The sequence below is a fragment of the Arabidopsis thaliana genome, chromosome 2 (assembly GCF_000001735.4).
Source record: "Arabidopsis thaliana chromosome 2, partial sequence".
NCBI lineage: Eukaryota > Viridiplantae > Streptophyta > Magnoliopsida > Brassicales > Brassicaceae > Arabidopsis > Arabidopsis thaliana.
Genome location: NC_003071.7, coordinates 16869173 through 16884649, shown reverse-complemented (window position 1 = coordinate 16884649; position 15477 = coordinate 16869173). Strand labels below are relative to the sequence as shown.

General features: G+C 36.1%; 4 protein-coding genes across 9 annotated transcripts; 1 reads left to right on the top strand and 3 right to left on the bottom strand.

Annotated features, from left to right (window-relative positions):
• The first annotated feature begins 2151 nt into the window (after window positions 1–2151).
• On the top strand, window positions 2152–5749 carry AT2G40430 (Nop53 protein). 3 transcript variants are annotated; one of them, NM_129603.4, is made up of 15 exons: window positions 2223–2453; window positions 2685–2854; window positions 2938–2989; window positions 3082–3107; window positions 3219–3302; window positions 3404–3514; window positions 3612–3694; window positions 3815–3905; window positions 4007–4058; window positions 4158–4248; window positions 4369–4491; window positions 4597–4719; window positions 4855–4921; window positions 5016–5095; window positions 5178–5749. In NM_129603.4, the coding sequence occupies exons 1-15, from the start codon at window positions 2285–2287 to the stop codon at window positions 5182–5184; spliced, it is 1329 nt and encodes a 442-aa protein (NP_565931.1). In that variant the 5' UTR covers window positions 2223–2284; the 3' UTR covers window positions 5185–5749. The 3 variants fall into 3 exon arrangements, with proteins under 3 accessions (NP_001078030.1, NP_001318390.1, NP_565931.1); NM_001084561.2 differs by having other exon boundaries at window positions 2152–2453; window positions 5016–5434; NM_001336838.1 differs by lacking the exons at window positions 2938–2989; window positions 3082–3107; window positions 3219–3302; ... (1 more) ...; window positions 3612–3694; window positions 3815–3905 and having other exon boundaries at window positions 2205–2453.
• AT2G40420 (Transmembrane amino acid transporter family protein) lies at window positions 5436–7506 on the bottom strand. Its single transcript, NM_129602.5, has 5 exons — window positions 6984–7506; window positions 6745–6897; window positions 6447–6653; window positions 5893–6358; window positions 5436–5797 (listed from the first exon to the last, which is right to left on the bottom strand). The coding sequence occupies exons 1-5, from the start codon at window positions 7348–7350 to the stop codon at window positions 5668–5670; spliced, it is 1323 nt and encodes a 440-aa protein (NP_181573.3). The 5' UTR covers window positions 7351–7506; the 3' UTR covers window positions 5436–5667.
• Window positions 7507–8957: 1451 nt separating this feature from the next.
• Window positions 8958–11305, bottom strand: AtCaN2 (Ca(2+)-dependent nuclease family protein). 2 transcript variants are annotated; one of them, NM_201920.3, is made up of 8 exons: window positions 10995–11305; window positions 10781–10836; window positions 10565–10679; window positions 10373–10483; window positions 10034–10278; window positions 9779–9938; window positions 9641–9709; window positions 8967–9530 (listed from the first exon to the last, which is right to left on the bottom strand). In NM_201920.3, the coding sequence occupies exons 1-8, from the start codon at window positions 11139–11141 to the stop codon at window positions 9435–9437; spliced, it is 999 nt and encodes a 332-aa protein (NP_973649.1). In that variant the 5' UTR covers window positions 11142–11305; the 3' UTR covers window positions 8967–9434. The 2 variants fall into 2 exon arrangements, with proteins under 2 accessions (NP_001318389.1, NP_973649.1); NM_001336837.1 differs by having other exon boundaries at window positions 8958–9530; window positions 9779–10278; window positions 10995–11267.
• A 6-nt stretch (window positions 11306–11311) lies between these two features.
• AT2G40400 (DUF399 family protein, putative (DUF399 and DUF3411)) lies at window positions 11312–15461 on the bottom strand. Of its 3 annotated transcripts, NM_179998.2 has the most exons (8): window positions 14659–15393; window positions 14450–14579; window positions 13773–14303; window positions 13396–13503; window positions 12654–13202; window positions 12353–12466; window positions 12058–12227; window positions 11312–11662 (listed from the first exon to the last, which is right to left on the bottom strand). In NM_179998.2, the coding sequence occupies exons 1-7, from the start codon at window positions 15285–15287 to the stop codon at window positions 12081–12083; spliced, it is 2208 nt and encodes a 735-aa protein (NP_850329.1). In that variant the 5' UTR covers window positions 15288–15393; the 3' UTR covers window positions 11312–11662; window positions 12058–12080. The 3 variants fall into 3 exon arrangements, with proteins under 3 accessions (NP_850329.1, NP_565930.1, NP_001325356.1); NM_129600.4 differs by lacking the exon at window positions 11312–11662 and having other exon boundaries at window positions 11744–12227; window positions 14659–15461; NM_001336836.1 differs by lacking the exons at window positions 11312–11662; window positions 12058–12227; window positions 12353–12466 and having other exon boundaries at window positions 12630–13202; window positions 14659–15316.
• Between the last annotated feature and the right edge of the window lie 16 nt (window positions 15462–15477).

The following is a 15477-nucleotide window of genomic DNA, read 5'->3' as shown; positions in this document are numbered from 1 at the left end:
CTAATGGCTACAAGGAGTTACCTTGTCATCGTTTCGCTTCTAAAAGTTTTGGCTTAGAAATGACCATTTTAGAAAGACAAGTATTTTCCTATCATATTATCTATTCATTTAATTTATGTCATTATGTAAATATATATTTAAAAAGAAATCGTAAAAGAGTCTCGTGTTTGTGACAGCTATATCTCCTTTGTCTTCCCCCCCCCCTCCCCCCCCGTAATTATATATTTACCCGAGACAAATTGAGATTAGTATCATTTTGGTTTTTACAATATGCACATAAAATCATGTTATAAGCAAAATTTAAAAAAAATATCCAATATTCGTACACTCATAATCAGTAGTTCCACTTGCAAAACGGTCATTGGTTTGTTTCCTACATATTAGGAAAGGATTCTGATTGTACTTGTAAATTTAAGGCTAACATAAATAGTTAAGTATACAATAACTTAGAGTGGTCACTCGACCCATTATCCCTAGTCCTAGTTTTAGTATAAATATGGCATAAATTTTCTAAATGGTTATGAATTTTAGCAATTTGATTTTTCTTAATATAAGAATTTGACCCAAAAAAACTTTGTAGTAGCATAGTTTTGTTAAAAACGAAAATTGATCTTTTATATGTAGCATTAAATTAGTAAGGTTTGTTTTTCTTCGAAAATATAGTATTAGTTATTACTACCAAAAAACGGAATTTATACCTTGTTTTTGAGAAAAAGTGATGTCATCATCAAACTAACATTTGATTGTTCTCTACAAACATTACATTTATACACACACAATTTTTTTTTTTTAAGTTCGTATTTGAATATATTATATTTTGTTATAAATTTGGACATCCAGAACAATACAAAAGCATATGTACTTATATACACATATGTTTCGTCATTTTAAAATTCATTACAATTATATATATTTAAACAAAATCACAAATGAAAAAAATAAAAATAAAAATAAAACTAAAAAATATGATGGTCCTATGGAATCGTAAATACGTATGCAGAAGTAAAATGTTTAGAAATATAAACACGGTTTTTACAAAAACAAAAATTAGAAAACGCAAGAACCTTAAAATCCGTCGAAAGTATCATAAGTTACATAATTCATGTTTGTCAAGACTCAAGACAATATGGTGTATGAATACAATCATATCCATTTTATTATCATAATTCTCATGTTTGAATGTCCAAAAAAAAAAAAAAAAGAGGATTTTCATTACGATCATCATCATTATAACACGTATATTTCTCTCTCGTTGTTTCTTCTCCATGTTGGCACATCAATGTTAAGGACGACTCATTAATTAAACTCCAAGATATAACATATCGGATGGACCATACGTGGGATTTAGAAGAGACCAAAAGGACAAAATAATATTGAACATATCTTAAGAAGAATTTACAATAATATGTTGTAGTCAGGGTTTAGCAATTTGATCTACCCCACTCTCCTCTTGAATGTGACAAAAGAATCAAATGAGAATTAGGTCACGGGGGCGGCTTTATGCTATCAAACATCACTTGTTTTTTTTCTTATCTCTCGATATTTTTTGTATAGTATTTGATCAAATAATAGACATTGTTCAATCATTTACATCCTCATATATATCAAAATAGAATACTGCTGAGACAAAAAAAAAAACGCGTTTATCATTAAGGTTATGACTACATATGCTTACATGTACATATATATGCGTGACGTTTGCATGCCTAATTATAAACTAGTTATAACCAAAACTTATTTGTTGGAATCCCACAAAAATGGGAGAGAACTCACGTTAACAAAATATATGCTCAAGTTTAACATATTGATCAATGTTGTTTATTTACATTAGAATCAGACGATGTCCGATTTTCCGTAATGATCAATGTTATCACTTCAATTTTTTTATTTCACTAACATGTAAGACATGATAACATTTTATACTGTGTTAATCTTTTTATGATAAAATTTTAGTTTTATGTACTTGATTTTTTTTATTTTTTATTTACTAAATACTTTGATGGTTTTTCTGTGAGTATGAAAAAGTGTTATTGTTGCAAAATGAAAAAAAGTAGTATATAACCAAGAAAAAAAAACAAAACTAAATATATGTGGAAAGGAAAATGAATGTACGTACGTCGTAGGAATTAAAAAGTATATGGGCCCATTAAGAGGAAATGGAGAAACGTAAGGCCCATTATGTTTCTCTCTAAGCCCTACCCCTAGTGTGTGTCCTCTTCTTCAATCATCATCTTTTCGATACCGAAGCAGCAACCTTCGCGCCGCCGAGAGATAACGAGAAAAAATGGGGAAGAGGTCGAAAACATCAAGGAAAGGGAAAAAAGCATGGAGGGCTAACATTAGCTCCGAGGACATTGAAGATTTCTTCGAGAAAACTACCAGAGATGCTCTCTCCGGTGGCAATCTCTCCGCTGCTCCCAGCGAAGACTTGTTCCACGTCGATAAATCCCATGGTTTGTTCTTACTTCTCTCTCTCTTTTTCAGCTGCAAAGTTTCAATTTTTCGATACATTAGCATCAGCAGAGTAAGATTTGATGAAGATTAGTTATTTAGCTGCTTGTTAAGATTTGATGGGAGTTATGAGAATGTTTATGATGTGATTGGTATTCAGGAAGTAAAAGAGTATTATTAATGTTTGAAAGAAGGCTTTGTGAATTTGATATTGATTTGATTTTGCTTATCAGACCTTCCGGTGAAGCGAAAGATTGAGAAACATAGAGAGAGAGTGCTCCGTGTTGACAGTATCTTAAAGAAGAATCCATTTGTCCAGTTAGTGCCATCTTCAAAGCCAAAGTTGAAGAAAAGTAAGAAGACAATCGTTATAGAAGACAAAGCACCTAAACAAGTTCAAAAAGTGAGTCATTTGATGATATGATTTCTTACATCTATAAGATATTTCAGGGATCTGATTTCATATGATTTCTCCTTTCTTTGCAGAGTGTTGGTGACGATTCTGTAATGGCCGACTTGTGGGGTGATGATAGTAAAGGTTTGCTTAGTCAATTATTCTGCTTTTTAGTTTTTTTTCTTCTTATCTATGTCATGAATTAACGTTTCCGTTTGCAAAATATTTACTTGCAGGAGAACATGAGAGCAATCCTAGAAAGGTAATGTGTCTTCTGTACTTAAGTTGTTTGCTTTTGTTGTTTCTGTATTGAAAATGTTAGTTGGTGTTAGACAGTTACTCAGTTGGCTAAGAACTTTTGTCTGGTGTACAGATTTTCAAAAATCCTTCGATTATTTCAGCAGTAGAAATTGAACATCCAGGATGCTCATACAACCCTACAACTGAGAGTCACCAGGTAATAATTTATTATGAACTAAGTCTCACAGATTTGAGCTTGTTTTATCATCCTAGTCTTGTGTGTGAATCTTGCATTCACACCTCTTTTCTGTATTGCAGGATATGTTGGCTGAAGCCGTCGCTCAAGAAATGCAGAAAGTTTACAAAACTGAGTTAGGGCCTGCACCTGTTCCTTTGACTATTGAAGGGGATACACTCAGTGAAGATGAGGTGAGTCTTTTGCTTGTATGTTATAATATAATCGATGGAAAGATGAGCATTGAATTTGATAGTTTAATCCATATGGCTGTTGTATTTACCATCTCAGAGGTACTTTCTTGATGTGGACAATTTTAGTGAAGGCGAAGATAATGAAAACGTTGAGAATGAAGTGTCAGAGGCTGGAATTAAGTAAGAAGCTCTCTTATTTACATGTTAACATAAATTTGTCCAAGAGAAAATTATAATTTGTTGACTTACTCCATCAGCAAAGAGTTGGATTTCATGTTTTTTGAAATTCTTATACTGCAGATTAAAGGAGAACCCATTTGTCCAGTTAAAGCCATCTTCAAATACAAACTTGAAGAAAATAGAAGACAAAACACCTAGACAAGCTCAAAAAGTGAGTAATTTGATGATATGTTTTTTTACATGTATGAGATGTTTTGTCTCGAACTTTTTCCTTGGGAGATTATCTTCATATGATTTCTCCCTTCTTTGCAGAGTGTTGGTGACGATTCTGTAATGGTGGACTTGTTGGGTGATGATATTAAAGGTTTGCTTAGTCAATTATTCCACTTTTTAGTTTCTTCGTAATCTTATCTTTTTCTATGTCATGAATTAACATTTCCGTTACAAAACAAATTACTTGCAGAAGACCTGAAGTACTTTCTTGAAGTGGGCAATGTTGGTGAAGGTGAAGATAATAAAGATGTTAAGATTGAAGTGTCAGAGGCTGGGAACAAGTAAGAAGCTCTCTTATTTACATATCAACATAAAATCGTCTAAGATAAAATTGTAATTTGTTAACTTACTCCCTCAGCAAAAAGTTGGATACTCATGTTTTTGAAATTATTGTACTGCAGTGTCTCAAGGAAAACAAAGAGGGTTACCCGTGTGGAATTAAATAAGCGATGTAGGCAAAAGGCACTGCGAAAAAAAGAGACAAAGGAAAAGGCTAAAGAGAAGATATTAAACGAAATTGACAGGTATCTTGTGATTTTAATATATCTTGATGATGTCTGATTACTTATAAAATCACGCCTAGACAAAATCTTGTTTTAATTATTTCGTTCCTGTTTTTGCCTTTATAGCTTGCCCAACATCTTAGAAGAAATAGCCAAAGAAGATGAGGATAAACAGAATAAACATTTACGAAGGGTCATCGCCAAGCAGGAAGTGCTGAAGATACGTCCTCCTCGGTTGGGAAAGTACAAGTATGAAACTAAATCCTTCTTTACATCTATACATTTCTGTTATATTTTCAAGCTTACTAGTGTACTCATTCTGATCAATTATATTTGTAGTTCTGAAAATTGGATTTTTGGGATATTGACTGTTGTTTGTTTCAGATTTGAGGCTCCTCCAGTTCAAGTCCTCTTGACAGAAGAGATGACTGGGTCACTTCGTAAGCTGAAGGTATGACTCCCTGTTCCCTGAAACCAACGTTTTTGGTCCTTGTGAATTTCTTGGTAGCTAAAAAACTGAAGATGTCATCCTTTTTATTTAAAAGGCATGTTGCACTCTTGCAAGAGATCGATTCAAGAGCCTCGAGAAGCGAGGAATACTTGTTCCCTCAAAACAGATTAGAAGGTTAGTTTTTTACGGCAATGACTCATAGAGTGAAATAACGTAAGAATATACTGAGTTCTTACTATGATCATGATTTGTGCAGGTTTTAGGAACTCTTCTCACTGTCTGCAGCTTGTTTGAGAAAAGCTTTTGGAAGAAAACAACAACAAAGACTGTCTCAATCGACTCATATATCTTGTGTTTTAACATAAAGTTTGTTTTACTGTTGTCAAATTTTGAGTTTATGAAAAAAATACAAAAGATTTTGCTACCAATCTTTCTGCTTAATCTCTATATGAAGTATTTTAGTTCGTTGCCCGTGAATCAGCTAAAGACTGGTGAAGGAAAGATCCTTTTGAATAACAAAAAGTTAAATTTTGTACTTAAATGTCATTTTACGAGACATAAAGCATAGTGAGTGTTGGTGCTTAAAAGTTAAAACTCTGCTTCAATCTTATACACACATTTTTCCTGAAGTTGCTATTATAATACACTTCTTACAAACCTATTTTACATACAATAGACATGAATAAATGCAACACAAGCTCTACCATCTAACAAATCCTTGAAGAGAAAGGACTCCAGAAAGCGTTTCATGTTTCTTCTGTTGCTGTGAAAGTGTATATATTTGTCGAAATAGCGATGATACTTGTGGCAACAGCAAGAACAAGCATTACTGAAGCTACAATCTTCTCTCTTAAAGTCGAGAAACCATTTACATTCCTGCCAGTTTCCAAAAACACCAAAACAATGGATAAGATTTAAACTTTATTCATTCAGAATTACATGAGAGGGATTAACCAAAAAGGGTAACATACCGTAGGACAATTGCAGCTGGAAAGATGAATGCTATAGAGACTGTAGAAGTTGATCCCAAGAACTGAAAGAAGTACCAAATGTCTGGTATGGCAATTGCACCCAAGAAACAAGATATCAGTAATGGAAAAGTGAGTGCGAAGAATCTTTTGTTGTCTTCCACTAAAGAAAGCTTCATAGGGAACAAGAGTTCGTCGAGGTTGGCTCTAAGCGAGAAGTTGAGCAGAGGAAACACGAGCATGAGGTGAATCGCGTAGCTGAGTCTAACAATATCATTTAGTAATGAACCAACCGAAGAACTGGTGCTTTGATCAAAGTTCATTAGAACATCTGTCATAGTGGAATCCCCAAACAGAAGGTAACAAAAGAGACCAGTAGCTGAGTAGATCGTAGCACACAGAATCACAGAGATCCTTGTTGCTGAAAGCACATTTAATGGATCTTTGAGTTCGAATGCTACTGGATGGACTGCAATAACCATAACTTCAAAAATCAGCAAAAGAGAACAGTGTATGATTTGGAGTAAGAGAACAGTTCTTGGTTCTTGGTTTCTTACCATTGAAATGAAAGGTGAAGGCTGTTACAATGACAGGGGAAGCAGTGAAGAGACTGAAAAACGATAATCCACCATCATTGAGTTCAGGGAAGAGTCTCGGAGGCTTTGTCTTCCCTTGCACGAGAGCAATAATCGCTAACACCGAGCTTATGACAACAAAGAGTAACGCAAGCAGAAACGAAATTGCAGAACTAAATGCCAATCTTTCTACACAAAACATAAACAGACAAAATCATCAAAACCAATATGCATTGATCGATTCAAGCAAAGACTAAGTATTTAGTATAAGAAACGTTACCTACACGTCTGCATAAGACTAAAGGAAGGAAGAGGAAGACAAAGATGAACAACAAACCAAAGAATCTCGTATTCCACCAATGAGAACCAAACCATTCTTGAAGAAGACCTAAATGTATGATTCCATCTTTCTCATTACCCGAAATAACATCACCTAAGAGAAACAAACAATCACTGAATCAATTCAAAGGTTTGTGAAAAAGTTCAGATTTTTATTTTTGAGACAAAATCAAATTTTACCAATGATAATCGAGAAAATAATCATAGACCCAAAAGTCACAACCATTGTAACAACCGTAACAGCAACGGCACCAGATTTTCCGAACGATTCCTTCATCACGCCGGCGTAAGTTGTTGATTCTCCGGCGAGACTGGATTTCATTAAAAACCCAGCTGATACATTGGAGAGCCAAGCTATGATTACGATTATCGATAGAGATGGGATTACACCTAGGACTTTGAAAGCCGCCGGAATCGCCATAATTCCAGCTCCGACGATGCTTGTCGAGATGTTAAACACAGCTCCGGCGAATGATCCATGGTTCTCCGATGATGATGATGAAGGCTCTTGGTTTGGTAAGAGCGGTGCTTTGATCGCAGGAGACATTTTCTTTCAACTACCGGAGAAAGAAACTAACAGAATTTTCCCCGGTGAAGAGGAAATGGTAATGAAAACTGAAAATTGATGATTGATTTGTGAGAGAAGAATAGATAATTAACGACGTCAATATTACGTGGCATCGTAATCATATACTGCAGTTAGGGGTGTCAAAATGGGTAACCCAACTCAACTCAACTCATAATCAAATGAGTTTAGAATTAAATGAGTTATGGGTTGACCCAACTCATTTTGCTAAATGGGTTGAGTCAACCCATAACTCATTTAATTTGATGGGTTGAGTCGTTAAATGGGTTAACCCATTTAAGTAATAATTTAATTAATTATTATTATAAAAAAATAATAAATAATTATCATTATTAATTCATTATCATCAAACTTAAGATATTTACGGATTCCACTTTTTACAGGTTTACGTTTTTGGTACCGAAAATCACGGATTTACGTTTTTGGCGGGAAAATTATAGGTTTTTACGTTTTTGGCCGGAAAATGATGGGTTTACGTTTTGGGCGAAAAAATAACGGATTTACGTTTTTGGCGGGAAAATCTCGGGTTTACGTTTTTGGCGGGAAAATCACGGGTTTACGTTTTTGGCGGGAAAATCTCGGGTTTACGTTTTTGGCGGGAAAATCACGGGTTTACGTTTTTGGCGGGAAAATCACGGGTTTGCGTTTTTGGCGGAAAAATTACGGGTTTACGTTTTTGGCGGGAAAATCACGGGGTTACATTTTTGGCGGGAAAATTACGGGTTTACGTTTTTGGCGGGAAAATTATGGATTTACGTTTTTGGCGGGAAAATCACGGGTTTACGTTTTTGGCGGAAAAATCACGGGTTTATGTTTTTTGGTGGAAAAATTACGAGTTTATTTTTTCTCAATTGCATCGCTTGTATATTTAAGAAATTTGGAAAAATATTAATTTTATTAAATTGGTTTAGATGTGTTGGTTAAACTTAAATTGGCATTGGTTTAGAGATTTTAGTTGGTTTAATTCAATTTTACAAAATTTGATGGGTTAATTGGGTAAACCATTGAAACCATTAACCATTACAACCCAACTCATTTTACTCATCAAACCAATTGACTCATCAACCCATTTGACCCATCAACTCATTTGAGTCAAAATTTTCAACTCATTAGGGTTCATGAGTTGAGTTGAGTTGAGTTGACCCATGAATTTTGACCCATTTTGACACCCCTAACTGCAGTACTATATATATGTCCACTGTCGCATAATTACAAATAAGTTTACTCAAAAAATTTATATATATATATATATATATTTTTAACAGAAATTTCTTAAAAACAATATCTTTGTCTAAAAAAGGGGGGGGGGGAAGATCTTAATTAACTTAGTAATTCTACTAAACTTAAAAAGATTGTTTTAAAACATAAAATTTGTGATATTTGATTTATAAAGTATTTTTTCGTAATTATTTTTATATTTTTTATTTAAGTCAGACAGTATCACGAACTAGTAGGTTGATGTGATCGAAAGAATCAGAATAGTCTATAATGTTTTTTATTTGATTAAGCTAATATTTTATATTTTAAATATAGTAATCATAGACTTTTTTCATAAAAAAGTAGTCATAAAAAAAAAACTCATATAGATAACACGACAGCAGTCAATAATAATCATGTGTTCCATTATACAACAAACCGGAAAAATAAAATTAAATCGCTCCCAAACAAAATAAAGGTTTTGTTTCACAACAGATTTAGGTGGGATTTTGGTTTCAGAGTATGTCTCTGATATTGGCTTGAGTTTTAGAGGTTACCGTAAAGGTTTGTCTGAATATCATTGTACCAATCGTCTCTGACTGTCTTCTCACTGGTGACTTCTTAGAGAAAGATTTGGTTAATAGCACTACACCACATTACTGATTTTGATCAATTTGCTAACTCTATAATATCTCGATATGTCTCATCAAAGATAGGGTGAGTGCACAAACCATTTACACACAGAATAGGGCTGAGGATTTAAACAAAAACCCTCAACAATCACAAATCTCAATTGTCTTAAACGCTGATTACTTGGTTTGTGATTTTGCCCAAACAAAGTCGGTTGACTATTCCCGCCTATTATTCTTTCTCCAGTCCCATGGCTTCTCTGGATTTGAAGAAGCCCACAAGCCAATACGCTTCTGCCTTGCCTCCTTTTCCCACTGAATGATTTCACATAAAATGAACAGTAAATACACAAAAGATACTATGTCAACAAACTAAAGAGACTTCGTACTTGTAGTATATACAAAACAAACTCTACTAGTCTTGCCTTTGCGAGAACCGGGCGCTTGTCATAAGCTAAGTAATGCCAAGCAAGCCCTTTCTTTAACATTGCCTCCTAGATAAGAAACCAATAACCGATTAAACAAAGTTTTTATTACAACGGAAGGGCAAGTACTTCTATTACCTGGACAAAGATCCCATTGCAGTATAAATCACCTACGCATCGCCCATATTGATCTTCTCCATAAACTAACACCTTCAAGCTTTTCCGCCCAACAATCTTTAAGAGCCCTTCTTGTGCCTCTTTCCCAAACGGCATTTGGCTCTCTGGTGCATCTATTCCCCTATTTCCTTTCCCATCACCAAACAGCTTCACTAAACAAAATAATCCATGGTAGAACTAGTTGAGCTTTTCTTAAAGGAAAAGAGTGATCTTTACCTTAGTCTAATTCTGAACTTCCGAGCAAGAACTTCCTCATTCTCAATATTTAGTACCCTGTAACCAGAATCAATGATCTTTTGGTGAAGTTCGTCAGCTTTTGGATAATTTCTCTTCTCACGTGCTTTTGCTCTTTGAACAGCTGCAAGATTGACTTCCCTTGGAACAGAAGATGACACAACCGGCTCTGAAGTACTGACATACACTGTGATGGTGTCTCCATCTGCCACAGCTTTTGGATCCACCTTGTTTTCCATTACACAAGCTTAGTCAGCAACATTATCAAATCCCAAAAACCGAGTTGTTGTTCTTTTTGATTTGTACTGAAGTCATTCTAACCGGAAGTGTTTGAAATTCGAAAAGAATCCCTTCAGGCAAAGACACAGGAGCTTCAACAGTGACTTCAACTAGAGTATGAGACAAAGGGAGTCCATAGAAAGACAAAAGCCCCTGTTTCATAAACAACACAATCACATAAATCTCTTCCAATTCTCATAAATGTTTTAAAACATCTGTTCTTGCTAATCATACCTCAACATCAGCTTTCTGATTCCTTTTTAAGATATCAGTGACAAGCCTAGAAGCTTCCTCAGCTGTCTGCGGTGGAGGTTTTGCTTGCTTCCATGCCTCAAGTATTTTTCTATACCTTTCACAATGTTAAAATACATGACAAACAGATTGATTACACAACAAAGTTCACATCTTTATCCTACACGAAACATGTAAAGCAATCTTGTGTTATTTTACCAGTTTGCTTGAGCTTTTCTAGATGACTGAACATACCTCCCAAGCCCTTCAGGAACCTACAGGTAAACTCATCATCAAAATCAACTTTTGAACCAAATCAAGTAAAGAGACCTTCCAACAGCTGAATTAGCTTAAAGATCACTGGAGCACAAATGAAAGCAGCAGAATAAGTAGATCAAAGGACGGTTAGAAGTTTCAGTGAGAAAATTAAGACCTGGGAAGTGATCTCGAAGTTGAAGAGATCGTGAGCGAGAGCTGAAACACCGACGGTGGCGGCGGAGACGCCGTGAGGACCAAGAGAGTCATCGGTTGTTGTGGGTTTGCAGCATTTTCCGTAGAGAAACGTAAGAGCGTTACCCATCTTTCACCCAATTTCAGGGAATCCAAAAAGTTTTGATCTTTCTAATACCTTACCAGAGCCCAGAGGAGAATCCTAAAGAGGAAGGACAAAGGAGTCAACTCTCAAACACTTACTCTTATCTGTAATTAACTTTTCAATAAATAAATAAAAATGATTTAATTTAAAAGGAGAAGAAAAAATAAGTTGGGAGAATAATTAAGAATAAGGCAACAATTTTTTTTTTACAATTCTCTTTGTTAAATAAATCACAATTGTAGGTGGTCCATACAAACACCGAAGTCCAAAAGTAAGGAAACTATCCATTGTTGGAGCACAAATAACCAATTAGGATAACATAAGAAGTTCCTCCTTGGGTGTTTGTATGGCCGCGCAATACTCAGTTACTCAACAGTTTTTTGGTTCTCGCTGTGGCTTTGACAAGCTTGTGTTTTATATGACAAAAAGATTGTTGTGTCAGTCTGGCAGAGAAAGTGAAAAGTGATGGTAGCGAATCACACCCATGCATGGAATTTATTTGATGCCTGAGCACAGTTTGATACGATGAAGACAAAATATCGTTAGTTGTCATTAAAAACGATCTTGTTAAAACAAAAACAAAAAAACCCTTATGTATGCCATCTGAAACCATTTCCCATTATTCTCAACAATTTTCGAATTGATAAGCTACAACTATAAGCAATTCATGACTGTACAGTACATGATAAATGATGTCATATTTGGGAAGGGCAATAAGAGAAAAAAAAAACTCGTGCATCCACCACCATGTGCAAATATGGCAAACCAACATGACTAATTGAAGAAATTTTATTCACGAATCATTGTTTCCCGTAAGCTAAGATACAAAAATACAACTCAAATGAATATATCTTTCCCTCCAATACGATCAAAAGCTTTTATAAACATATACAATTGGTACCTAGTCACATAGCCGCATAAATCTCATTGATTCTTAAGATCATCCATACTTGCCTCTTCAGTTGTACTGTATTCCACTGTGGATTGGCTCGCAACCTCGGGGATTTGGTTGGAAGTTGTGACACTTTTCTGAGTTTGCAGACCCGTAGAGCGCGCAAGATCAATCCATTGCTGCGTTTTTATGAAAAAAGTTGGAATGAAGTTAAACGGTATATCAAGAATTAACCAAAAATAATAATAAGGAAAAAGGAGACAAAGAATTCAAGAAGAGATCATAGTACAGGCCTAATTCTGACCTGAGTTCCAAAGTAGGAGTTAGCTACTCGAACAACAAATGAAATCATGTTTACAAGTAGAGGTTGAGAAGAAAGCTCGTCAGAAATGCGATGCTCTATTAACCCAGCAATTATCTGCAATTGAAAGTAATATGATTTTAGAGGCATAAATTCAAAGCATACTGTTCTTCATCAAAAGGCCTTCCTTGGCTAAGATGCAAAAGCATAATATATTGCTGTGGTCATTAAGCAACTTTAACTACTTTTCATTAATATCCCTCATTCATTGAGTCAACATGTAAAGCACCGCGCATCACCATACCTGATAACGGATATTCGAAGATGTTCCCAGATAACCTCCATACACAAGGGCCGTCTTCAGCATAGGAGACCTCTTTGCTTGCTCACCAACACCCAACTCTGGTTTAATGAATTTTCGTATTGCATACAAAGCATTTGAAGATCCCACAGCTGCAAAACTGGAAACAACTCCAACACCAGCAAGCTTCAAGCCACCGATAATAACTGAAGCAATCCTAAGACTCAGAGTCCACTCTTGTCCACCTAGACTTTTTTGAAATGCATTGTCAGGTATGGACCCTAGGAGGCCTCTTAAGGCATCTATGCTGTTTGGCCCAATTGTCTCATCAGCATATGAGATAAAAGACAAGGTTGGTGCAGGGAGCCAAACTGTGAAAAAATCAACAACTGATGCTCTTACGCTATCAGTGATCACATAGTCGAGTTCTTCAAAGAAATTTTCTTTCCGCTTCTCATATTGAGCTACAAGTGTTGTTGTTATTGATATAGCTTCTTCAATAGCTAATCTATTCAAGAATTTGGGATCTGCCAACAACCTTTCTCGGAATCCCTGTAACACAAAAGATCATCATAAGTATGGTTTACTTACTAGTTGAAGCTATCATTAACTCTGGCTAGAGAAGATAAATACAGGAAAAGTTAATGTACAGTGGAAGGATATGAAGGCTATAACACATTATTTAGTGAAAAGCATATTCGAAGAAAAAGATTCACTAGAGGAATATCTTCCGGAATGGATATACCTGGAACCGTTGTGTAAGCTCTGAAATAAGAGGATATTGCTCCAAATCAAAGAAATTCTGCAGAATCTCAGGTGACACCAGACCAAGGTCTAATCCTTTTTGAATGTCCTGGAACAATGGAAAAAAATCTATCAGCATACTAAGACATAAAAGCAAAGTGAGCAAAAGAAAGTAAAACTCAACTCCACAGTCAACTCTAAACAGCAAAAAAAATAGGGCAGAATAAACTGAGTGCTGAATAAAGTACAACTGTACTAATACTAATAATGGAGATCAGGTTTAGAGTTCATTTTTACTGTAAGCATAAGAACGCCAGATACAGTAAGTAACAATCAAACAGAGAGTCAGTCTCATAAACGAAATCATAGAAAACATACTTGGGGAAGGGCATCTCGTCTCCTACCAGCCGCATTCATTACCCGAGCGATTTCTGCTCGGTCAAAGCAGTTTCTGCTGCAGGGTCTGGCCGCAGAATACCACAAGAAATCAGCAACTGGAGATTCACCCTCTTTCCGCAAAAACTGTCTTTCAGGATCAAGTAACACAACAAGTTGACTTTTCTTCGGAATCTTCCTAGAGATCCTTGCCGGCAATCCTGTTCCCCTTGACCCATACTCAACATGGTTTGCCCCTGTCACCACTACCAGCATACCAGTTCCACCTCCATCTGCAACTGCTTGTACAATAACTTGAGACATTGTATGGTCTTCAACAACTCTAGCTTGTGCCGACAAATAAGAACTCGGTCCAAATGGAACAATCTGTGTGAGTGGATTCATATTGAGTGAAGAACTACGTGAGAAGGAAGTAAACCCTGAGATAAACCCTGAACCCGCAGGAGGAGTGTATAATTTACGCTCAGACTCTGATAGACCACGGATACCCTCAGCTTGGACAGTTCTTAAAACCTGCATCAAATTAAGCAGTGCGCAGCTAATTCTCATCAGACTAACAATTAAAAAAATGCATAATCTTCAATCAGAAAGGTTTCAGATCAAGCTGCAGGATCAAAAGGCTCAAGATTTCATGACAATATAGTAGTATAAGACTCTACCTTGAGCGGAGTGCCACAAGCAATGAGTTTAACTCCGTTATCGCGGCAGTAACTTAAGAGAGGCTCATACTCTTGCCAACGTTGGACTGGCCAATGTGATACATACGACTTCAATACCTCTCCATCCATCCTGCAACCAATCCAAGAACAATTGGAATCAAAAACACATTGCAATTAACGAATATGCAGAGAAGCGAGTAGAAGCAAACCTCTTGTCCATGTATTGGTTTAACTGTTCCTGCAAATCAAGAGGAAATGCTTCCAATGCTAAAGATAACTGACGATCGCTCTCAATACATCGCTTCCTCAAATTCCTCACGATTTCGAGCTCGAGAACCTTGTCGTCTCTTGTAGGCACTTGTTCTGCTTCTCCGAGATAGACAATCCTCGCATTCAATAGCTTCTCCCACACTCTCTTCTTATCTTTCCCAACAGCCATCGGCTCACCAAGCACAGACGCGTCATAGATTCTAGAAGTTATCGCCTCTTCCTTCTCCACAGGCGGAGGAGGAGGAGCAGTAGCAACAGGAGGAAGAGCTACTGATTCCGCAGAAGTCTCAGCAGAGGCAGCTGAGGAAATAGAGAGAAACAACGAAGCGGCGGCGGCGAGGAGCGGTGGTGCGACGAGAATTGCGCGGCGAGTGACGGCGATTTGAGAGGAGGAGACATTGGAATGAGAGTGGAGACAAAGAGTGACGACGTTTGGATTTGGAAGATTCTTCTTCTTCTGATTATTATTGGCTGAGAAGATAATCGGAAGTTGGCCGCGGAATCTCGGAAACGAGAAGGAGGAAGATGATTGAGAAGCCAAGAGCCCACCATTGGTCGTGGGCTTCATTGGTACACGTCAGCTTTTTGCATTGCTCTAGATCTACAAATAGAGACTTTTCATTTTATTTTATTGCCATCTCTTGTGTGGTTCTCCAATTTTCAAAAATAAAAAAAAACTTCTACTACATGATTTTATTTATGTTAGATCCACCAAATTATACGTATAATAATGTTGAAAAATAAATTTATGGATAACA

What these genes read in the sequence shown, in the direction of transcription:
- AT2G40430 (NM_001084561.2), top strand. Translation starts at nt 2,285, where the DNA reads ATGGGGAAGAGGTCGAAAACATCAAGGAAAGGGAAAAAAGCATGGAGG. An exon ending in CCACGTCGATAAATCCCATG is followed by an intron (nt 2,454 to 2,684) that starts GTTTGTTCTTAC and finishes TTTGCTTATCAG; the next exon opens with ACCTTCCGGTGAAGCGAAAG. An exon ending in CACCTAAACAAGTTCAAAAA is followed by an intron (nt 2,855 to 2,937) that starts GTGAGTCATTTG and finishes CTTTCTTTGCAG; the next exon opens with AGTGTTGGTGACGATTCTGT.
- AT2G40420 (NM_129602.5), bottom strand. Translation starts at nt 7,350, where the DNA reads ATGTCTCCTGCGATCAAAGCACCGCTCTTACCAAACCAAGAGCCTTCA. An exon ending in TATTTTCTCGATTATCATTG is followed by an intron (nt 6,898 to 6,983) that starts GTAAAATTTGAT and finishes TGTTTCTCTTAG; the next exon opens with GTGATGTTATTTCGGGTAAT. An exon ending in CCAGCTGCAATTGTCCTACG is followed by an intron (nt 5,798 to 5,892) that starts GTATGTTACCCT and finishes GGAAACTGGCAG; the next exon opens with GAATGTAAATGGTTTCTCGA.
- AtCaN2 (NM_201920.3), bottom strand. Translation starts at nt 11,141, where the DNA reads ATGGGTAACGCTCTTACGTTTCTCTACGGAAAATGCTGCAAACCCACA. An exon ending in AAGTTCAGAATTAGACTAAG is followed by an intron (nt 9,939 to 10,033) that starts GTAAAGATCACT and finishes GAAAGGAAATAG; the next exon opens with GGGAATAGATGCACCAGAGA. An exon ending in GCAATGGGATCTTTGTCCAG is followed by an intron (nt 9,710 to 9,778) that starts GTAATAGAAGTA and finishes TTTCTTATCTAG; the next exon opens with GAGGCAATGTTAAAGAAAGG.
- AT2G40400 (NM_129600.4), bottom strand. Translation starts at nt 15,287, where the DNA reads ATGAAGCCCACGACCAATGGTGGGCTCTTGGCTTCTCAATCATCTTCC. An exon ending in AACCAATACATGGACAAGAG is followed by an intron (nt 14,580 to 14,658) that starts GTTTGCTTCTAC and finishes GATTGGTTGCAG; the next exon opens with GATGGATGGAGAGGTATTGA. An exon ending in AGCTTACACAACGGTTCCAG is followed by an intron (nt 13,203 to 13,395) that starts GTATATCCATTC and finishes TTTGTGTTACAG; the next exon opens with GGATTCCGAGAAAGGTTGTT.